The sequence below is a fragment of the Trichechus manatus genome, unplaced genomic scaffold (genome assembly GCF_000243295.1).
Source record: "Trichechus manatus latirostris isolate Lorelei unplaced genomic scaffold, TriManLat1.0 scaffold00286, whole genome shotgun sequence".
Lineage (NCBI taxonomy): Eukaryota > Metazoa > Chordata > Mammalia > Sirenia > Trichechidae > Trichechus > Trichechus manatus.
The window spans coordinates 993,587-1,018,047 of NW_004444222.1; the positions used below are offsets into that span (position 1 = coordinate 993,587).

At 38.8% G+C, this 24,461-nt stretch overlaps 1 protein-coding gene across 2 annotated transcripts in view; it reads left to right on the plus strand.

Moving 5' to 3' along the window:
* Positions 1-24,455, plus strand: part of ABCG2 (ATP binding cassette subfamily G member 2 (JR blood group)) — an 81,089-nt gene extending 56,634 nt beyond the window's left edge. For both annotated transcript variants that reach the window (XM_023725100.1, XM_023725099.1), the window contains exons 8-16: positions 938-1,039; positions 1,429-1,679; positions 7,690-7,772; positions 12,500-12,589; positions 13,821-13,945; positions 15,401-15,555; positions 20,963-21,052; positions 21,926-22,008; positions 24,298-24,455. In XM_023725100.1, the coding sequence (XP_023580868.1) occupies positions 938-1,039; positions 1,429-1,679; positions 7,690-7,772; positions 12,500-12,589; positions 13,821-13,945; positions 15,401-15,555; positions 20,963-21,052; positions 21,926-22,008; positions 24,298-24,445 (1,127 nt within the window). In that variant the 3' untranslated portion in view covers positions 24,446-24,455. The remainder of the gene's footprint in view (positions 1-937; positions 1,040-1,428; positions 1,680-7,689; positions 7,773-12,499; positions 12,590-13,820; positions 13,946-15,400; positions 15,556-20,962; positions 21,053-21,925; positions 22,009-24,297) is intronic.
* The last annotated feature ends 6 nt before the right edge of the window (positions 24,456-24,461 follow it).

Consider the following 24,461-nt stretch of genomic DNA (forward strand, 5'->3'; position numbering starts at 1 on the left):
GGGTCTAGGGGAGATGAATCTCAGAGTCAGACTGTAGACCAGGTTGAGTTCAGATGATCATGAATGCCACAGGAAATTGAGGTTAAGGATTCAGGTGTGCTCTGCTGGTTTTGTTCTCTTGAGAATATGGCTGTGGTGATTTGTTCTCTACGTTGGAATCATGGCAGCATAACAAATGATATTTGGATCTCTGAATTTAGTAGGTGGGGAAGCAATAATTGTTATTGCGTGCCCTCGAGTCAATTCTGACTCATAGCAACCCTATAGGTAAGAGTAGAACTGCCCCATAGGATTTCCTAGGTTGAAATCTTTACTGGAGCAGATTACTAGGTCTTTTCTCCTGCAGAGCCACTGGGTGGATTCAAACTACTGATCTTCCAGTTAGCTACCAAGTGCTTAACCATTTCACTACCAGGGCTCCTTGAACCAGTAGTAATCATTGCTAAAGTGAGGACTGCCGTTCTCACTATCCCTCGCTGGACTCAGAGAGCAGAACACACCACAGGCCTTTCTCCAGCACAGCCCTGCTCTGCCTTAGGCTGGGCCTTGCTTGCCTGTTTGCTTTGAGGAGCATTAGTTCTACCTACAGCTTTTCTTCCCCCCCAGCTTTTTTTTCCCTTGGACCTATATTTAGAATTTTAAGGAAGTACTGATGAGCACCAGAACATGTTGATGGTTGTTTCAGGTCTCATGAATTATGAAGGGTAAGCACCAAGCACTAATATGAGACTTTCCGAGAGTCCATGGTTGGTTTGGAGTATGATTTTTGGTGGAAAACAGACAATCATTGAAATAATGTATGAAGAAGAAGATAAGGGAGAAGTTGTTAGAGTCTGTCTCCTTTAGCCAGTCATCCTTACCGCTTGAAAGTAAACAGATCTTCTTTATTTTCCAAGATGACATGAAATTTCTGTACTAAGGTTTCCTTCTTTCTTAGGTTACAACTGTGAACCTTATAATAACCCTGCAGACTTCTTCCTGGATGTCATTAATGGAGACTCCTCTGCTGTGATGTTAAACAGAGACGAAGACAGTGAACGTATGTGACTCTGTTCTCTTCACAGATTTTTGCCTAATTGGATTTCTGAAGTTGGGCAATGCCTTGGCTCATTACAGTGTAGCTTTGTGAATTTATGTTAATGCATTGGTCTGATAGCAGTCAACACCTAGAGCTGGCTGTCCATGAATGCTGTCAGTTGTTTTGTTTTAATTTACAAATTAGCATTTGTGTGATAGTATCAGTTCTAAGTGGAGTTTTTTTCTTTATTTTTGTGATGTGTAAAGCAATGACAAATCGAATAATTTTCTGACAAACTTATAATTAAGGTCTGAGGGAAGAATCTAAGAAAGGGGTAACAGAAAAATGGGCTGAATCATTTGTTATCTTGTTAATAATGTTTCCCTTCTTTATCTACTTTTATTCCAAAGCCAGGGGAGCTGAAGAGCTTTCCCAAAATGGTAAGACCATAATGGAAAAATTAGCGGAGTTTTATGCCATTTCCACCTTCTTCAGAGAAACAAAAACAGAGTTGGATGGACTTTTTGGGGTTCAGAAAAAGAAGAAGAGCTCAGCCTTCAAGGAGATCACCTATGCCACCTCCTTCTGTCACCAACTCAGATGGATTACCAGGCGTTCATTCAAAAACTTACTGGGTAATCCTCAAGCTTCTATAGCTCAGGTAACCTGACAGGTTTTTTCAATTATCCTGTGAAATGTTCACATAGAACATGAGGTTCTGATAGATCTACTTCAGGAGTATGCTTATCATCTTCCCACCCTTTCATTTGTGATACCCATTCCATTTGGACAAATAGAACAAGAAAAACACAATTAAGTTTTTACTTATGATGAGCTGTAATGTATAATCTTTGTAGAAACAGTTTTTTTCCCCAAAAAAAATCATGAAGTAAAGGAAATGCTTAACCACACTTGGGTTTTTCTAGTAGCTGTACAAGGAGTCTTGGTGGCGAAGTGGTTAAGCACTTGGCTGCTATCCAAATGGTTGGCGGTTCAAGCCCACCAGCCTCTCCACAGGAGTAAGATGTAGCAGTCTGCTTCAGCCTTGGAAACCCTCTGGGACAGTTCTGCTTTATCCTATAGGGTTGCTATGAATTGGAATCAACTCAACAGCAGTGGGTTTGGTTTTAGTAGCTGTACACTTTCTTTGGTTCATTCAACAAGTCCTTATTGATCACTTGCTACATTCTGGGGGCTTGTATACAGCAGTGAACAAAACAGGCAAAAATAAAAATTCCTGCTGTCATAGAGCTTATTTTCATATGAGGAGAGACAGACAATACATGAATAAAGAAATAAAATACATAGTATTAGGGGGCTATGGAGAAAATTTAAGCAGGCAATGGACGGAAAAAGAGGGAGAGGGAAGGGGATGGGGAGAAAGGGAAGTGAGGTAGGAAGAAAGGGACTGGTTTACAGTTTAAATCTGAATAGAGAAGCCTTCACTTAGGTGACCTTGAATACACCTGAAGGTAGACCTGAAGGCAGTGGGAGGCTGGCCTCTGTCTGAGGGAAGAGCCCATGTGCAAATGCTGTCTCTTAAACAATTAACCATCCTTATTTAGTGATTCTAATCTTAGGAGAGTACTAGAAACTTTCTCTTAATTAAGATGAGGTGATGGTCTTTGCCTCTTTTGGTTGACTTTGTTGCTACTTGTTGATTATTACTCACTTAATTGTTTTTCTATTATTCTTAACCCCATTGTTGCACAAAACACTAGTACTCCCGGTTCTTTGGTCTACTTTTTTTTTTTCTTTAAATTATATTTTATTGTGTTTTCGGTGAAGGTTTACACAGCAGTTTAGGTTCCCATTCCACAATTTCTACACAAATTGTTAGTGACATTGGTTACATTCTTCACAATGCATGAACATTCTCATTATTTCCGTTCTGGTTATTCCATTTCCATTAATCTAGTTTCCCTACCCTCTTATATTCTCATCTTTATTTTAAAGTAATTGTTGACCATTTCATCTCATATAGGTGATTTTTTAAAGATGCATAGTACTCACGGGTGATATTCTTTATTTTGTGAGCCAGTTTGTTATTTAGCTAAAAGGTAACCTCAGGAGCTAGTTTTGGTTCCAAGTTTAAAGCATATCTCATGGCAGTAGTCTTGGGGAGTCCTCTAGTCTCAGTGGTCCAGTCAGTTTTTTTTTCCTGTTTGTTTGTTTTTAAGATTTGAGGTTCTGTTCCACATTTTTCTCCTATTCTATCAAGATCCATCTATTGTGGCCCCAATCAGAAAGGTTGGTAGTGGTAGCTGGGTACCATCTAGTTCTTCTGGTCTCAGGATAGATGAGGCTGTGGTTCTTGAGATCATTAGTCTACAGGAGACTAGTTTCTTCTTTGAGTCTTCGATTTTCTTCTTTCTCTTTTGGTCTGGACAAATAGAGACAAATAGTTGTATCTTAGATAGCTGCTTGCATGCTTTTAAGACCCCAGACACTACTTATCATTGGTCCATCTTTCTAAGGAAATCTATTTATCTAGTTATTTTTGTGTGGTTATTTTTGTCATCAGTTTTTTAGTTTCTCGAGTTCTAAAAGATGACACATTGTTAGCTCTAGCGAAATTTTACTGACTTGTTAACATGTGCACCGTAATTTTTTATACTTAAGTATTGTCGCCTTCTAGATATTAATAGTGAGAGTTTATACGAGTCGGAATCGACTTGATGGCAGTGGGTTTGGTTTTTCGTTTTTTATATCCCTATTGAGGAGCCCTGGTGGTGAAATGGTTAAGCACTTGCCTGCTAACTGAAAGGTTGGCATTTCGAACCCACCAGCCACTCTGCTGGAGAGAAGACCTGGTCTGCTGCTGTAAAGGTGACAGTCTAGGAAACCCATTGGGCAGTTCTCTTTGTCATATAGGGTCTTTATGAGTCAGAATTGACTCACACAACAACAGCAGACAACAACAACAACATATCCCTACTTGAATCATATTGCTAATTATTCCAAATGTTTTTGGTAGATTTGATGTCATCTGAAAACAAGTCTGGTGCACTGGGTTATACATTGTTCAACAATGAGATGATGTAATTGAATAGATTTTTTTTTTTTTTTTTTTAACTTGTAAGCTAACTTAAATTTCTCTTACCTCTAAAAGTAGTCTATAAGTGACTTGCCCAAGTCACACATATGGCAGTTCTGGGCAGGGGTGTGATTAGAACTCGGTGCTATTTCCAGTACACCATGATTCTGCATCTTTTGGTGCTAGGCTTCTTTCAGTGCAAACCCGAGACCCTTCATGCCTTCTCAGTGAACTCAGTTCCAGAAAAGGAATTCCAACAGTGGTCACAGCAGTGGCAGTCTCATAGCATAAGGATAGAACCTTACATTTCCTGATCATCTGCTTAGAATGGCAACTTTTGTTCAGATTTGTAAATACTACTAACCCATTGCCATCAAGTCGATTCCGACTCATAGTGACCCTATAGGACAGAGTTGAACTGCCCTGTACAGTTTCCAAGGCTGTAATCTTTATGGAAGCAGATTACCACATCTTTCTCCCACGAAGCGCCTGGTGGGTTCTAACTGCCAACCTTTTGGTTAGCAGCTGAGTACTTAACTTGTAGCACAAAAGTAGCCATAGACAATACATAAACAAATGAACATGGCTGTGTTCCAATAAAACTTTATTTATGGACACTGAAGTGTGAATTTCATATAAATTTGATGTGTTAAACAATATTATTCTTGACTTTTTTTCTAACCAATAAAAGTGTAAAAACCATTCTTAGCTTATGGGCTGAACAAAAATAGGCTACAGGTCATATTTGACCTGGGGGGCATTGCTTGTTGACCCCAGACTGGGATTTTTTTAAAATCTTGTATATCATTTACTTCTCTAGGTTTTTGGACATGGAGCTGTTAATGTTTTATGGCTTCCTGTTGATAAATATTGTATATATGGTCTTAATGGCTGTACTTTGGTTTCAAGTAGTTATTTATTTATTTATATGATTCAGACTTGGCCTCTGATAATGCGTTTAACCAAAGGTTATATGAATATACGAGAATATTTTATGTTGATTTGATGTTTGGTGAGGGCTTCCTGATCAAATAAATTTGGACAACAGTGTCGTATCTCTTCTACCACGTGTCTGTCAGTTTGTTGTACTGTGGTGGCTTACATGTTACTGTGATACTGGAAGTTTTACCACTGGTATTTCAAATAACAGCAGGGTCACCCTTGGTGGACGGGTTTCAGCGGATCTTCCAGACTAAAACAGACTAGGAAGGAGGACCTGACAATCTACTTCTGAAAAGATTATAGCCAGTGAAAACTTTATGAATAGGACTGGACAGTGTTTCGTTCTGTTGTACATGGGGTCGCTATGAGTCAGAACCGACTCGACAGCACCTAACAACAACACCAACATCATATCTTTTGGAGATTTATTGTGTCTATTAGCATAATAACTGACTATGGATTACTTTTTTAAGTGACAGCCATAAATATCTCCCAGAATATACCTTGAGAAATATTAGTTAAATATATTTTATCAAAGACAGAATAACATATTTAGGGAATTTTTTATACTTCTGTTCAACATTGAGGCCAAATGCATAGAGCTCTTAGATAGAGTCTTTTATGCTCCATGATGCAATGTTTAGTTTACCTATTTGTTTTTTTTTTTCTCTTTATGCAAGAAAGAATAATAGAGACCCACCTTGTAAAAACATAACAAAATTAATTATGTGGGACTAATTGTGTTTTCAATATGTTTGAAAGCTGAGTTTGAAAATACTTTTAGAACTTTGAAACACCTTAATGATAATATTGTCAGTCTATTGGTATAAGATATCAAGTTTGAATGGAAAAGGAAGCAAAGCACATGGAATGTCCAGTTTAAAGGGTCTGGATATTTTTTAAGTTCTTCCATGTCAAAGTATAGACTCTTGTATTCATGTACCTACATGCATGTTGACAGAGAGTCATCATCATTTATTTTTGAAACCTTGATCTGTTGACATGAAGTATATGGTATATTCAGAGGGTATTGAAAATATGCCAGGGTTAATGGAATTTTTTCTTTCTTTCAAATTTCTGTCTTAAGCATTATTAGCCAAGGGAATTTAAGGACATTTCATGAGTGAAATATTTAAATCATTTTCTCTCAAGACTATAGTCTTCATATCTCATTTTCTTGTTTTCCCGCTTTGGTTTATTTCATGCCATTAAGAGTCCTTAACAAGTTACTTCCAAGTTTTGCTACCATCCGACTGTTGTAGCATTGAGATTTTTTTTAACATCGAAAGTTCCAAGATAGTGTAGGGTATTTTCTTTTCTTTAGATTACCATTTCTTATATATATTTTTAAAATTAAAAAAAAATTAATCTTTTTATTGTGGTGAAAATACACATGAGAAAACATATGCCATCTCAACAATTTCTATAATTCGGTAACATTGATTACATTCTTCAAGTTGTGCAACATTTCATGTATTTTTTATATTTAATCTAGGAATAGTAAGTAGAATTTCTTGAGATGGATTATATCATAATTGTCACCCTCAACCCTTTGCTTATACATGTCCTTAAAAGACATTTTATCAGTCTTAAAAAACAAAAGTGATGTTTATCTGGCCTTCTTAGGAGCCATCAGAACAGATTGGGTAGCTGAAGGTAGAAAAGAGTGCCAAAAAATTGGCAGCATAGGTTTGCACTGTTGGCTGGAAGCCCTGCTGGCTCAGGTTGCTGGAGAAGCAGTGACAGAAGAGATGTGCAATGGAAGTACACGGGTGTCCTCAGAGAGAGCTGACTGCATCCTTTGGTGACAGTGACAATGTACTTTTCCAGTGCAGCTATTGGCTCCCCAGAGGTTGCATAGGCAGGCCCCAGCTCACCCCTGCTTCCTTGTTGTGCAAAATGCCATTGTTAGAAGTTGTTTATGTATTTTTTTTTAATTTTTAATGTTGGGGTAAAGATATCCTGTTTTTACCTGAATCTCTTGAAATAGGTACAAAAGTTCAGAGTTCAGGCCAAAATTCTTAGCCATTTGGACAGTATTTTATACCAACAGTGCTTAGCAGATGCTTGCATTGCTCAGCTACTGTTTGTGGCATTCCCAGGCCAAGTAGTGTGGCGGGGCTTGGTGAAATGCTCGTAGGAATCTTAGCTTCTCCAGTATTCTGTTTTGTTCTTCTGTCAGTCCCCCCAACCCACAAATTACTGTCTTTATTATTAATTAAATGTAGAAAGCAGTTTATTTTATTGTCCCAGGACATTTTTTTTTTAATTGTTGTGGTTTAAATGAAGTTTACATTTCAAGTTAGTCTCCCATACAAAATTTTGTACATTCATTGTTATGTGACCCTAATTGCTCACCCCATTCTGCGACAGCACACTCCTCCTTTCCACCCCCGAGTCCCCATGTCCATTCAACCAGCTCCTAACCCTCTCTGCCTTCCCATCTCACCTCCGGACAGAAGCTGCCCCTTTGGTCTCTTGTATCAACTTGAGCTAAGAGGAACGCTCCTCACGAGTATCACTTTATGTCCCACAGTCCCACAGTACATTTGGCCAAGCCATTTAAAATATTTATCTCACTGGAGAGATCTGACTATATAACCATCCATGTATATTATAATAACAAATGGTGTGTATAACTTTTTACCTCTAATTAAAAATCTTTTCCTTTTTCATTTTTCTTTTTGAAAAGTTAATTATCACCGCCATCCTAGCACTGATTATAGGTGCCATTTTCTATGGAATAGAAAATGATCAAACTGGGATTCAGAATAGGTAAGTAAATCTGGATCTTGATTTTCAGAGAGTACTGTAAATTTTTTCAAGCTTATGAAAATTCATAAAGAATTTGAGATAAGTACAGGGTAAATATCATTCTTTTTTTGAGGAAGTAGAATTGAGGCATGAATCAGTTAATTGAAAGCAAATGGAAGAGTTCATTTTTGTTCTACTTTTTGATTTGACTGGGGAGGTGTGCTTAGTCACTATAGGGTCGCTATGAGTCCGAGTCGACTCGATGGCAGTGGGTTTGGTTTTTTTTTTGGTTTGGTTTGGGGAGGTGGCTAAGACTCAGTTTGTAGCCGTTATATGGTTAGCACTTGTTAGTATTGTGATATTTACCTAGTTTCAGTCATAATGTGCCCTTAAAAAAAAATGGTTTCTTGATGAGACTTTTTTTAAAATAATTTATTTTATTTTTGTTGTTGTTATTGAGAATATACACAGCTGAACAAACATCAATTCAACACTTCCTACATGTACAATTCAATGATATTGATTACATTCTTCAAGTTGTACAACCATTCTCACCCTCTTTTGCAGAGTTGTTCTTCCCTCATTAACATAAACTCCCTGCCCCATAAGTTTCCGATCTAATCTCTCAAGTTGTTGTTGTTATTTCGATCCCATATAGATAGATCTTAAAAGAACATAAAGCCCAAGGTGGACCTTCCTTTTACTAGTTAAGCTAAACTATTGTTTAGAAGACTTCAGGGGATAATTTTAGTTTAAGGTTTAAAGATTATCATGAGAATCTTTAATGGACTCTTCCTTGTTCTGACCACTGCTACCACTTGTGTGTTAGTTTGTCTTACTGTGGTGACTTGCTTGTTGCTACGAAGCTGGAAGCTATGCCACTGGTAATTCACATCCCAGTAGGATCACCCATAGTGGACAGGTTTCAGTGGAGCTTCCACAATAAGAAAGACTAGAAAGAAAAGCCTGGCAATCTATTTCCAAAAATCAGCCAATGAAACAACCCTGTGGGTCACAACAGAATAATATCTAATATTGTGTTGGAAGATGAGCCCCTTAGGTTGGAAGGCACTCAAAATACACAGTGGCCGTAACAATGGACTCGACCATACCAATGATCATGATGGTGATGCAGGACTGGACAATCTTGGTTTCATTCTATTGTACAGGGGGTCGCCATGAATTGGAGCACACTCGATGGCAGCTAACAGCAACATCTTGTTCTGAACATATTAGGTGCTCAGCAATGTCACAAACCTCAGAGTTCTCATATGCTTCATGTATGGAGAGAGACTGTGACAGGCACTGTGCTAAGAGTCTCAGGTCACCCTCCCAACGGCCAGAGGGGGTGGATGGTCTTATCCTCATTTTACTATTGAGAAAAATTGAAGTAGCTTAAGTTGAATCTATTCTGATGTCTAGAAAAGCTGATTATTTCTGAAAGAAAGAATAAGCATGCAAGTCAATTCCTCACTCTGCTGAATTAAATTGTCTTTTATGTGAAATCAGGTAATGTCACTTTATGAGATTATTATTGCACCTCTTTTCTGGGGTTGTATCATTGTTTATCTCTTTACCTTCCCTGGGCTGTTTTCTCCAGGATTATTTCCAAACCTGCTGAAGATGCTAGACCATTTTTTTTACTCAACACGGAGTACATCACAGGATCTAGAGTCTGTGTGCCTTTTGTGTTGTATAGCAGGAAACCTTTGGAAAAAATACTGACAAACCTGTCTTCAACTGGAAATTCAAAGAGAAACTGGACATCTAGCCATTAAAGCTCTTGGTAGAAGAGTCCAGAGAAATAAAGAATAGCTTTAGCTGTTTCTTCAAATGTTTTCTGGAGAAGTAGGACATTAGTTTTGTTTTAATTTTGACTTAAGGTGACTACCACTTTTCATAAGAATTTGAGCTATCTAAAAGTGGGCTGTCGGTGTGGTTTTTCAAATCCCTACTGCTTCTTTTGATTATTAAAAATAGTCCAGTGTCATCTCTGGAACCAGGTTCTGAAACTTAAGTTTAGTAGTGAACATTGGTATTTCATTATTTGAAATTCCTTGGAAGGCTACTGGTTTGGTTCTCTTCTTAGAATGAGTTATCCCAGAGATGGAAGTGTTCTCTTTGCTCTTTCTCTAATCTGTATAACCAAGAAACTGAGTTTTAATTATATGTAGAGTATAAGCTTCTTTGATCTAATAGTTACTTCTGTAATGCCTTACAATGAGTTAGTGTATATTAAAGAAAAAGGCATTTTTAAAATAGTATTTGGATCAATAAGTAGATATAACAAACATGGATTCCTTTTAAAAAGAAAAAAACCCATTGCCGTTGAGTCGATTCCGACTCATAGCGACCTTATTGGACAGAGAACTGCCCCATGTAGTTTCTTACGGAAGCAGCCTGCCGCATCTTTCTCCCATGAAGTGACTGGTGGGTTTGAACCACTAACAACCTTTCAGTCAGCAGCCGAGCACTTAACCACTGCACCACAAGGGCCCCAAATGTGGATTAACACCTTGAAAAGAATTTACCAGTTGCTGTCAAGTTGGTTCCAGCTTATGGCAACCCCATATTTGTCAGAGTAGAACTAATGCTTTATAGGGTTTTCAATGGCTGCTTTTTCGGAAGTATATCCACAGGCCTTAATTTAGATGCACCTCTGGATGGACTCGAACCTCCAATCTTTCAGTTAGCAGCCGAGGCTGTTAACTATTTGCATCACCCAGGTGCTCCTGAAAAGAATTAGAATGCCTTAAATTCTTTAACAATAAAACCTTTACTTTAAATTTTGCTGTGATTTAGAAGGATTTTCACTATCTACTTTTTCAGAATCATTGTGAGCATTAATATACCGCTAGGTAGATATAAGACTTAAATTGAGCTGAATGTTTGCTGATTACTGAAGTTAGCTTTTAACTTGCTATTGGGCTTATTTGTGTTCAGAAAGTTGTATAGCTGTTTGTGTACTAGACCTAGCGATTTTCTGTTCATTTTAGTTATTGTATAAACATTTACTTTTTAAAAAAAATTTATTGTGCTTTAGTGAAAGTTTACAGCACAAATGATTTTCTCATTCAAAAATTTATACACAAATTGTTTTGTGACATTGGTTGCAGTCCCTGTAATGTGTCAGCACTCTCTGCCTTTCCCTCTACACTGTGGGTTCCCTGTGTCCATCCACCCAGCTTTCCTGTCCCTTCCTGCTTTCTCGTCTTTGCTTTTGGGCAGGTGTTGCCCATTTGGTCTCGTATACTTGATTATTGTTTGTTTTATAGGACTGTCTAATCTTTGGATGAAAGGTGGACTTTAAGAGTGGCTTCAGTTCTGTGTCCTGGGGCCATATTCTCAGGGGTTCCTCCTGTCTCTGTCACACCAGCAGGCATTTACTTTTAAAGCAGCCAGTTCCCTAAGTTCTATATTTTTTAGGTGTAAAAAGTCTACTGCATATCTAAACCTCATTGCCGTAGAGTTGATTCCAACTCATAGTGACCTTATAGGACAGAGTAGAACTGCTCCATAGGGTTTCCAGGGAGCGGCTGGTGGATTCAAACTGCCGACCTTTTGGTTAGTAGCTGAGCTCTTTTAACCACTGCACCACCAGGGCTCCTCTCAATGTCCATGGACCTTTTTTTTTTTTTTTTTTAAGATTATTGGGATTGTTCACTTGAGTTTTCCTTTTTGAAAACATTCTCATTTTTATGTGAGTTAAATGATGTGCCACTTAACCTCCATTTCGGTTTCAACTCAATGTCCTCAATTCAATTAAATTGTGTGAGGATGAAGGTAGGCCCACTGCTGTCTCAGGTATGTTGGCCTGCTTTCATAAAGTCCATACTTCTATTAAGGATAGATTAACTGAGCACTTTCTTTCTCAAGAGGGGTCGTGGTGGTGCAGTGGTTAAGTGCGTGACTGCAAACCAAAAGTTCTGCAGTTTGAACCCACCAACTGCTTCGCAGGAGAAAGATGTGGCAGTCCGCTTCTGTAAAGATTACAGCCTTGGAAACCCTATGGACAGTTCTACTGTGTCCTATAGGATCTCTGTGAGTCCGAATTGACTTGACAGCAATGGCTTTCTGGCTCGTTTTCAAACCTCAGTTACTTTTCTGAGAGAGAAGCATTAATAGTCTTCCTTTTCTCACAGGTACACAAATTCGTTTTTTCTCTGTAAGCATTACCTTGTTTTGCCTTTTGAGCATTTTGGAAACCACATAGTTGATTGTCTAATAGTATCAAGAATAATATTAAGGCTCTGCTGATACTGTATGCTGGATATAAATAATGAGGTGTTGATTGAAGTTTCCCTCCACTTTCATTTTGCTCCCAAATGTTTTACTTTCTTTTTTACTCAACTCCCTTTAAAACAATATTGCCTAATAGAGTTTTTAGCCTTGTAGGCTTTATTTGGTTCACTGCTACTCTATTCATACATTAGGAATGGTACTTGGCATTTTTGTTAGTTTAAATTCACGGAGGATAATATTTTTATGATCTAGGTCAGTGAATTTCAAAATTTGCTATGTGGCGTCCCAGGACTATCATGGTGGGGAGACACAGAGGTTGAAGGAAAGAGATGTGATAGAACTCATGCTTTCCTCTCGGTTTTAACCAGAGTAGTTTTGCTTTCTTTTGGGTCGAACATTATAAAAGTGTCATTTGAGGAAAGAGTTTTGCTGCTAGAATGTTGGGATGTTGAGGTAAGAACGTTTTATTGACTGCCGTGCTTTTGTTACTCCTTCTCTCCTCTCAGGGCTGGAGTACTCTTCTTCTTGACAACCAATCAGTGTTTCAACAGTGTATCGGCTGTGGAGCTCTTCGTGGTTGAGAAAAAGCTCTTTATGTAAGTAGATTTCTATTCTGGGAAGAGGGCTGTCTAGCTAGCATCAGGGGTATGTGTCAAACTGGTCACATCCAAAATTAGGCCAAGGAGGAGATCCTGGGGATTACTGATACTGAGAAAAAACAGCCAGAGGCTAGAGGAAAATCATGAGAGTGTGGCACATGATACCAGGAAGAAGAAGGTTTCAAGATTAGGTTATGATTAGCAGATCCAAATGCTGCAGAAAAAGCAAGCAATAATGCGGCTGAACAGTATCTTTTGTTCTTAGCAAATCACAAGTCATGGTGACCCTGGCAAGAAAAGTTGGAGGGGCTTGGTAGACAGAATGTGGTAGATTGAGAAGCAAATTGGAGGTGCGGAGGTAAAGTTGACAAAGAATGTAGACAAAGCTTAGCCCTCAGTGGAAGTGGGAGAGGAAAGAGCCAGAGGGCAGTCTTATGATAAAGGGTGGGCTGCTTTTGTTTCTTGTGTTTTTCAAAGAAGAGATTTGCCCATATTTGCAAGCTGAGGAAAGGAATCATTAGAGGGAAAGGGTGAAGATTTTGGTGGAAGAGTTCGGAATTACAGGAGAAAGTTGTCAGGAAGGGACGGGATCTAGGACCCCAGAGGGGGATAATAGAATTTGATAGCTGACAGGGATGTATGGTTGGAAGGCATGATCATTGAAGGAAGAAGTGCCATTTTCTTTTTCTTTTTTAACATGAGAGTGGGAGAAGTAGCAAGAGTATAATGACCTAAAGCTGCTGCATTGGGGGATTGGAGGACAGCAATGCCACCTTCTAGCTCCTTATGAAGTGAAGCCTCTACTACTGAGATCAGTTACTGTAGGAGTCTTAGTCTTCAAGCAGAGCCAGGTGTCCGAAGACGGAAAAGAGCATTCGCAGAAGAGAGAGAGGGTATTCAGAATCTGTTTACCTGGTGTAGGTATTCTAGGAGGCAGAGTAGATGATGTTAGGAGACAGTTCTGTAATGAGAAGAGGGGTCATTACACAGAGCTTCCTGGGATGGTGTCCCTGGAGAAGCTGGCACTTAAGATGGCGGCTTAAGCTGACAGGGAGGACGGATATGATGGAGCTAGTGCCGAGAATGTGGTAGCAGTAGCTGTAAGACTTCTGGTGGTAGCAGAAATCTGTACAGCAAGCAATCTAATCTTCTAGTGTATGAATTAAAATTTGAAATAGGCCTTCTTAAATGAATGCAGGGTGTGTAATACATAGTTTTTGTTCTTCAGACATGAATATATCAGTGGATACTACAGAGTGTCATCTTATTTCTTTGGAAAACTGGCATCTGATTTACTACCCATGAGGATGTTACCAAGTATTATCTTCACTTGCATAATATACTTCTTGTTAGGTAAGTAACAAGACAAAAAGAATGTGTCTTTAGTCTTGGACATGAGGTGAAGCCCAGTTTGTTTTTGCAAACAAGCTTTTGGTGCTCTCAACTGTAAACCAAGCCATGACATAAGGAAGCATCTGCCCACGATGCGTTCTCTGACGTAGCTGTCCACTGTTGGCATGTATGTCAAGACTTTTCATGACCTAGTTTTTAAAACTAGTTATAAAGCTGCATTCTACTGAGAGATGGGTTGTTCTCTCTAATGAGAGAAAACGGTGACTTTTGGGGCTTATTGGTTTAATAAAACTACTGCCTTGTTTGATAGGTGTAGGAGACAGATTTCATTTGTGCATTGCACTCAGGCATCGCCTTAGGATTACTGCATCAGGATTTTCACATATTTCCTTGGAATAAATATACTCACTCATACACCAGAAATATATATTCTCCCAAAAGCAGTACAAGATAAAAACCACTGATTTAGTTTGTACCTTCCATTTTATAAATGAGAGATGTGTCATAAAAAATTAGGTGTAGAACCTAGATCCCCAACTCTTTTTTGGGGGTGGTGGTGTTTCATTCATTCATTTTTTCACCCACTATTTATTAAGAGCCTACTATGTGTCAGGCAGGTCCCTGGGTGGTACGAACAGTTTGCCCTTGACTACTAACCCAGAGTTTGATGGTTCAAACCTACTTAGGGGTACTGCGGAAGAAAGGCTTGGTGATCCATGTCCGTCAAGATTGTTATTGTTGTTGAGTGCTATCAAGTCAATTTTAGAATCATAGCAGCCCCATGTGACAGAATATCTGTCCCACAGGGGATCCCCAACTCTTTTGGTAATTTAGTGTGACCCATAGTATTAACCCACTATAGTTTATAAAGTAGTATTTATAAAGACTACTTGCAGAGTAGTCTTAATTTAACCCAGTCTTCAAGCCCAGAGTTACCATGTGCTTTGTCTAGATTGACCTGGTCTATAAAATCCTCCCTCCCCCGGGTATTAAAACCATTGCAAGGTCACGTCTTCAGATTTTCCCCGTTTCTTTACTAATGCGTTTACAGCAAACGTCAAGTAATGTGGTAATATCTGGGTGAAATGAATATACTGTTGATAAGTTTCCTGTGAAGAAAGAAGACAGTAGAATTCTGGCCAGTTGTGTCGCGAGTAGCTCTCTGTTGAGGAGCTCAGAAATTGGTAATGATTACTTATAAAGGAGCGTAGGTGTACATGGGAAAGTGCTTATGAAAGAAGTACAAAGAAGAAAACTGTACGATAACTTTGTAAAAGTGATATGTATGGAAAAGAACAGTGAAATTGATAACCTAGGGTAGTTGGATAGTGGATGAATTTTTTTCATTCTGATGTTAGTTTCTAAAGTATTATAGTGTCATTTATACAGTAAACAATCCCACAGATATGGTGACTTAGGCAGTTGGATCAACCCCTTCTCTTCTTCCTTACTAAGGATTGAAACCAACGGCAGAGGCCTTCTTCATCATGATGTTTTCCCTTATGTTGGTGGCTTACACGGCCAGTTCCATGGGGTTGGCTGTAGCAGCAGGTCAGAGTGTGGTATCCGTAGCAACTCTTCTCATGACCATCTGTTTCGTGTTCATGATGGTAAGTAGGAACTTCGTTTCTTTGGGATGTAATTTCCACCTCATTTTTCCTTCTCCTCAATTCACCTGACATGTAAAACTTGTTTTGAAGATTCCGCAAATGGGACTCTGATGCTTTAAGGAGGTCATATGCTGAACTATAGCTTACATTTAGAGAACGTACCAGCTTTCCTGCTTGTCCTTATCCAGACTTTTTGCTACTGTTTTAATATACTGTCTATAACTTTGGTTACTATGTTGTTACTAATGAGCTTTTAGAAGATGCTTCTTGGTGACGTACAGTGAAATCTTGATAAATTGTAAGTTCAAAAACCAGAAGAGGTTTGATTGGCAGATTCTCTTATAAAAACAACAGCTCAGTCGTCTGACTTTCGTGCTGGTGTTAGAGATTTGCTGGTGGTATGGCTGGATCTACTACTCTCCAAGGCAAAAGCTAAACTCCATGAAAAACAGAACAGTGCGTGGCATGGGTAGTCTGTTTTGGGTCCATACAGCACTCGGAGCCCTTTCAGGGTTTCCTGACATTCTCTTATATCAAAATATTTCTGGTAATCTTTTTTTTTAATGCTTACTTAATTTTAATCCTGTTTCTGTTGTTGTTATTAGGTACCATCCAGTAGATTCCAACTCATAGTGACCCCATGTGACAGAACAGAGCTGTGTTATAAGGTTTTCTCGACTGTAATCTCTACATGCCCCTAAGTTTTGCTCTCATGTAGATAAATCAACAGGAGAAGGGAACCAGTTACTATAGTTTTTCCCTACTCAAGTAAACAGCAGTGCATAGCCTGCATGTCCTTTCTGTTCGAGTAGGAATAGGAGTGAATATCTTTACATGATACATAATTAGCACGACTCTGTTTTTTTCCCCCTAAATTTTATTTACTGTTGAAAAAAGGTGTTTCCAATGAATAGGTCATTGGTCTTGCAAAATTCTATCATGTGATCTCCGGCATCGTTTCTATCACCAAGGTCATATTTTCCAGCTACTGATCCTTCATCTTTGTTTCTAGCTTTCACATTCCAGTCATCAGTAATTATCAATGCATCTTGACTGCATGTTTGATCAGTTTCTGACTGCGTAACAGTATTTTTTTCAACAACATAAAAGGGGACTATACACATGGACCACACCAGATGTAACACAGAAGAATCAAATTGACTACATCTATGGAGAGAGATGATGGAGAAGCCCAATACCATGAGCCAGAACAAGAGCAGGGGCCAACTGCAGAACAGACCAGCAGTTGCTCATATTCAAGTTCAAGTTGAGCCAAAGTACAATTTGAGTATATCCCACCTGAATTTAGAGACCAAGAATAGATTTGACCCGTTGAACACTAATGACCGAAGACCAGACGAGTTGTGGGATGACATCAAGGAGATCATACATGAAGAAAGCAAGAGGTCATTAAAAAGACAGGAAAGAAAGAAAAGACCAAAATGGATGTCAGAAGAGACTTTGAAACTTGCTCTTGAATGTAGACTAGCCAAAGCAAATGAAAGAAATGTGGAAGTAAAAGAGCTGAACAGAAGATTTCAAAAGGCAGCTCAAGAAGACAAAGTAAAGTATTATAATGAAATGTGCAAAGACCTGGAGATAGAAAACCAAAAGGGAAGAACATGCTCGACATTTCTCAAACTGAAAGAACTGAAGAAAAAATTCAAACCTCAAGTTGCAATATTGAAGGATTCTATGGATAAAATATTGAATGACCCAGGAAGCATCAAAAGAAGACAGAAGATGCTGAGTGAAATAAGTCAGTCACAGAAGGATAAATATTGTATGAGACCACTATTTTAAAAGCCCAAGAAAAGGTTTACGCACAGAAAAGAACAATCTTTGATGGCTGTGAGGGAGGGGAGGGTTGGGGAGGGAAAAGAACTAACTAAACAGTAGACAAGTGTTAACTCTGGTCAAGGGAAAAGAGAACACACAGTATAGGGGAAGTCAACACAACTTGACCAAGGCAAAGTCATAGAAGCTTCCTAGGCACATCCAAACACTGTGAGGGACTGAGTTGCTGGGGCTGAGGGCTAGGACCGTGGTCTCGGGGGGCATCTAGGTTGGGGATTGCAACTAATGTCACAAAACAACTTGTGTATAAAATTTTTGAATGGGAAACTAATTTGAACTGTAAACTTTCACCTAAAACACAATAAAATTAAAAAAAAAAAAGTCAGCAGGAGTTGAGTAAGAATGTATCTGGAAGCTGGGGTTGAAATGAAAAGAAAGAAAAAAGAAAAAAAAGGAAGCAATACACAGAGTCACTGTACCAAAAAGAACTGGTTGATGTTCAACCATTTCAGGAGGTAGCATATGATCAAGAACTGATGACTGAGAAAGAAGTCCAAGCTGCACTGAAGACAAGAAGTCCAAGCTGTATTGAAGACATTGGTGAAAAACAAGGCTCCAGGAATTGACGGAATACCAATTGAGATGTTTCAACAAATGCATACAGCGCTGGAAGTGCTCACCTATGCCAAGAAATTTGGAAGACAGATACCTGGCCAACCAACTAGAAGAGATCCATATTTGTGCCCATTCTGAAGAAAGGTCATCCAACAGAATGGGGAAATTATCGAAAAATATCATTAATATCCCACCCAGTTAAAGTTTTGCTGCAGATACATCAACAAAGAACTGCCAGAAATTCAAGCTAGATTCAGAAGAGGACATGGAAAGATGGGTATCATTGCTGATACCAGATGTATCTTGGCTGAAAGCAGAGAATACCAGAAAGACGTTTGCCTGTGTTTTATTGACTACCCGAAGGCATTCAACTGTGTGGATCATAACAAATTATGGATAACATTGCAAAGAATGGGAATTCCAGAACGCTTAATTGTGCTCATGTGGAACCTGTACATAGACCAAAAGGCAGTCATTTGAACAGAACAAGGGGAAATCGTGTGGTTTAAATTCAGGAAAGGTGTGCGTCAGGATTATATCCTTTAACCATACTTATTCAATCTGTATGCTGAGCAAATAATCCGAGAAGCTGGACTATATGAAGAAGAACATGGTATCAAGATTGGAAGAAGACTCATTAACAACCTTCAGCATGGCAGACGACACAACCTTGCTTGCTGAAAGTAAAGAGAACTTTAAGTACTTACTGATGAAAATCAAAGACTACGGCCTTCAGTATGGATTACACTTCAACATAAAACAAAAATTCTCACATCTGGACCAAGAAGCAACATTATGACAAATGGAGAAAGACTGAAGTTGTCAAGGATTTCATTTTACTTGGATCCACAATCAGCACACATGGAAGCAGCAGTCAGGAGATCAAACGACGTATTGCATTGGGCAAATTTGCTACAGAAGACCTCTTTATAGTGTTGAAATGCAAACATGTCGCTTTGAGTACTAAAGTGTACCTGACCTAGCTGTGGTATTTGCTTATTTGATAGGAGTTAATAGAATAGCCCTGCCCTTTATATAAGGTTATATAATTTACTTTCTGAATCAAAATGTTTAATGTTATAAATTTCATCTTATGATTTTCAGTCCATAATGTTATTAATCAAAATTTTTGAATCTCGATTCTGTGCTCTATATAATAACTCACACTCCCAGGTTCTGAGATGCGAATACATTATATACCTTCTTGGTATTCATCTTGACAGTTGGGAAGAATTTTGAACAGGGCAGAGCATAGGATGGACTCTGTTACATATCGATGCTGATTCCCTGTGTTGTTGTTCTTATTCTTGTTCTTGTGTGCTGTTGAGTTGATTCTGACTCATAGTGACTCCGTAGCACACAGTAGAACTGCCCCATAGGGTTTCCTAGGCTGTAATCTTCACGGGAACAGATCATCAGTTCTTTTCTCCTGTGGAGTGACTGGTGGGTTTGAACTGCCGACCTTTTGGTTAGCTTTATGAGAGTGCTTTATCCATTGTGCCACCAGGACTCCTTCCTGTATGGCTAGTGCTAGTTAAAACCAGTAACCAGTTCCTATCAGTTAATTGCAACTCATGGTGACCCTATGTGTGTCAAGAGTAGATCTGTGCTCCATAGGGTTTTCAGTGTCTTAATTTTTGGAATTAGATCACCAGGCCTTTCTTCTCAGGCACCTCTGGGTAAACTTGAAACTCCAACCGTTTTGTTAGCAGCTGAGCATGTTAACCATTTGCGCCACCCAGGGACTCCAGTGCCAGTTAGGAGAAGTTTTATGTGAACCTCGTAGCACTCTCTTGTTAGTCTTTTTCTAGAATGGTCCTCCCAGTGGCCTCCTTTGTGATACTGCTTCTTGGTCGCTTTAACTGAAGGTATTGACCGTGTTTTCTGTGGCATCTCACCATATTATGGACCTTAAGTTGCTCTGTACCATTTCCAGTCTTTGAGTTATTTTAGACCTGCATTCTGAACCTTAATTATTCTTTTTTTTGTTATTGTACTTTAGATGAAGGTTTACAGAGCATATTTTAGTTTCTCCGTAAACAATTAATAACACATATTGTTTTGTGACATTGGTTGCTAACTCCACAACATGTCAACACTCTCCCCTTCTCGACCTGGAGTTCCCCGTTACCAGCTTTCCCGTCCCCTCCTGCCTTCTTATCCTTACCCCTGAGCTGGTGTACCCATTTAGTCTCGTTTTGTTTTATGGGCCTGTCTAAGCTTTGGCTGAAGGGTGAACGTCAGTACTGAGTTAAAAGGATGTCTGGTGCCCATACTCTCTGGGTCCCAATTATTCTTAAAGTCATATGGATATACAGTGCAAACCATAGTAAAAACAAATCCTACTGTGGTATAGGAGTAGAGAGGGCCATGAGATGCTTGGATATGCTCTGGTATGTGCTCTTAGACAACCAGGTTTGTTGAAGGTATAATGGGTGCGTCATGAGGGTTGTTGTTATTAGTTGCCATTGAGTCAATTCTGACTCAGTGGTAACTCCATGTTGCAGAGTAGAAATGGTCCTTAGAGTTTTAAGGCTGTGACCTTTCAGAAGCAGTTGGATTGGAACCGCCAACTTTTGAGCCAGTAGTTGAGTGCTTAACCATTTACGCCACTCAGGGACTCCTTCATCTTTAGGGTAGTCAGTACTTATTGACCTTCCATTGTATGCAGTTACAGAGAAAGTTGAGGTTATATCTTGACCATTAGGATTTTCTAATTAAATGGAATATATAAATATAGAAAATATATATTATATAGTGTCACTTCTTTAAAGCCATAAACAGCCTCAGCTCATAAAAGTTATACATGGAAAGGAGGATATGATAAGTGTTTAGAATAAGTGGAAAGAATGTCAAGAAATAGCTGACCTTAAGCAGAAATGTTTACAAGGTTGTCGGGGACTTGAAGAGGGAGTTCTCTAGAGAACTGACTGCTAAGCCAGCGCTTCATGAAATTGCTCGATCAGTTCTGACTCTTGGTGTTTGCTTTTTGTAGCTGTTCTCAGGGCTGTTGGTAAACCTCAGAACCATTGTGCCCTGGCTCTCATGGCTTCAGTACTTCAGCATTCCTCGATATGGCTATGTGGTAAGTGTTTCCGCGTCTAGACGTTGTGACCAGGGTATTGCCCCTAAGCAAGCAACATCCAAGATAAAGTCTGTCTCATGCCCCTGACCGTGACTATGAAGGTCTCCTCTCTCAGAATTTCCTTTTTAGGAGCAACAAATGAGAATTTCCTATTTGAGTTGGTTAACACAGGGCCAGGGGAATCACTTGTAGTATTCCCCAGCCGCCATGTTGTTATTTGAGGGGGGTGAAGAGTGGGGAGATAACTCATGGTGAAGAAGAAAGATTAACTAATTGCTGAAAAAATATTGTTGGGTTTCAGTGAAACAGGAAACAAATGAGAGGATGGGAGACTAGAATACATGATTTAATGTTAAAGAAAAATTAGAAGAAAATTCAGTAAAACCATATAATACTCATAGCCAGTATTGGCTTTAGAAAACTGGGTTTTAATATAGTATAACTGAGTTTCTAACTCTCAAGAATTACAACTAGTTTTGATGAAATACAAGCAAGAACAATACAAAAGATTGTTACCGTAAATTAGCAATACTCATGGAGCACCACTGCATTGTTTTAATTATAGTGTTTATGGAATTTTAACATTGGGGAGAGAAGAAAGAAAGTTGTGGGGCAGTATAGCCAGAGATTTCTCCCCTTGGCCAATACTTTAATTCTTTTGTGTTAGAAGCCAAAATCTCAACCCTAGGCCTCTTGGTTGCCGGGGAAAATAATTTTAGTTGCTTTCATGTGACAGAGTCTGTGAATATAAAACTTAGTATATAGAAATAACAATAAAGATTAAACTAGGAGAATGTGATTGATAATTACTTGGAAACTTTTTGAAATTTAAAACTGTTTACTTCCCCCACCCACCCACCCATTGTGTTGTAGGCTTTACAGCATAATGAATTTTTGGGACAACACTTCTGCCCAGATTTAAATGCAACAACAAACAGTACCTGTAACTATGCAATGTAAGTGAGCCTTAAATGTTATAATGGGTCTGCTTACTGTTGTAGCTTACTATACTGCAGAAAGGACACTGCACTTCGAGCTTGTCTGAGTGTTTACAGGGTCACAGACTTCACAGAGCCCAAGTTTACGCATCCATAAAGTCAGTCGTTGTGCACTAATGCATGTGAAGGTGTTGTACAACTAACTACTAGGTATTTTTACAGTGAAAATTGTATTAAGTTGGGGAAATATTTCTTATGTATTGCTTGTTTGTTTTCTAGTTTGAGTTTTTATTTTTCAGAACATATAAGTTTGAAATACGAGTTGCTTTGATAAAGCTTATAATTTTATAAGACATTATAAGATACAGATATAGAGGTATAAATATGGATATATGGCTGTAAGATTTAGCTGGTAGTGTCTGATCTATTCATGGATACCCACGAGCCCCACCCTTGACCACTAGTAAGACCTAAAAGAGCAACAATAGCATATAGGGAGTAAACATTTCCCTGCCCAGGTCCTCACTCTCGCCTCTGCCTCGTATGCATTTGGAAGACATCATGAAATCAAAGTCTGCACTTTTTTTTTTTAAAACTGACTCGGTTACTCCCCATCGAAGGATGTGCCCTCTAAAGAAACAAACACGTGTTTCAGTAAACTGAGAGGGAAACCCCATTTTTGGTTAATTCATTAAAACAAATTGAGGTTTTAATAAAATCAGAGGATATTGTTTTAACAATTGGGTAATACCTTCCTTTTTATGATTGTTGTTAATGGCTGGGTGTCGCTATATTAATTAATTGGAGAGAGGAAAATACTGGTATCTTAAATCTCTCATGAGAATAGAAATAATTCTTAATAATAGGGCAAATTGCTATTTTGAATTATTGCCAGGAAACTTTTATGAAGAAGGGTTTTCTTTTATTCAGCCCCTTTTGTTTGATCTGGTTGTGGTGTCTTTGTAGCACATAGTCACTGCCAACTGGCGGGACGGGATGAAGGGGATGGGAAAAGTAGGATCAGATAAGGAGGAGCCGCCAGAGGCTTCATGGTGTCAGAACCTGAGGCTTCATTTCCGTAAGATGAAGGAGGAAGCCAGTCCTTCTATAAATAGAGGCTATGGCCGGTTTTGGAACTGCTGAATCCCAAGAGTCACACAGAAATGGTACCAGGCAATAATGGTGGCTGCACCAGGTATTTTTGTACCAGGTAGTTTTCTTACCTGTGGCAGGGCCACACCATCCTGCTCTATTCCAGTTGCTATGTAAGAAACCTGATAGCTTGGCCGGCTCATTAATGTCTTGTACAAGCAGTCCCCGGGTTACAAACCTCCGACTTACGTACGACCTGTAGTTACGAACCAACCCCCGTACGGCCTGTTATATTAAAAATTCCAGGTACATACAATGGTTCATAATAACAAATGGGCACTACTTTGTGAAGTGCATCAAAACATTATTATTATTACTACTGTATTATTATGTAAAAGATGTTTTAGTATGTCTGGAACTGTTTCTTTAATGTTTTTTGTGCATAGAAAGGTACGCTATATAGTAAGACAAACATTTGACTAACCGATGTTAGATACGAACCATACCTAACTGTTGCGACTTACATACAAATTCGACTTAAAGACAGATTTAAGAAGGGAGTTTATTTATAATCTGGGACTGCCGGTAGCTGAGTATCTGATGCTCTTTATACTCCTGATGCAAGAGTTGACAGAGGACGACCCTGGCAGGAAGCACTTGCCCACCTCTTTTCCTCATTTTAGAATTCTAAGCCTGTGTTCTTTTCTATGGCTGTTTTTATTTTTGTGGGTAATGCATCTATACAAAGCTTTAATTATCTCAGAAAGGCCATAGATAGATACCATCTGTTAAAGCTGAGGTTTTCCTCCATCGAAGTAAGTGGAAAACGACTTGATAAATACTTCTGCCCTTTGAAGAGATCAGCATTTTAGATTTGGAAGCAGGTGAATTTGGGGAGGCCAGAAAATTGTTCAAAGTGTAACTCTGTGAACTTGGGCAAGTTCCTTAAACTTAGTTCCCTCATCTTTTAAATGTGTATCTACTCCCATTGGATTGTTTTAGGGATTAACTAGGCTATTACATCTAAGTTGCTTAGCATAGTATCTGGCGAAATTGTAAGCACTCAATGATTGTTAGCTATTATATATATAATGGGATAATTATTAAAGACTGGGTTAACCATTGGGCTTGTTTAACTAAGGAACAGTGAATATATTGAGTAAAATTTGGCAAATGCAAAGAATAAAGTCGTACTTCTTTTTTGTTGAATTTCAGATGTACTGGCGAAGAATATTTGACAAACCAGGGCATCGATCTCTCACCTTGGGGCCTATGGAGGAATCATGTGGCCTTGGCGTGCATGATTATTATTTTCCTCACAATTGCCTACCTAAAATTGTTATTTCTTAAAAAATATTCCTAAATTCCCCTTTTATTTA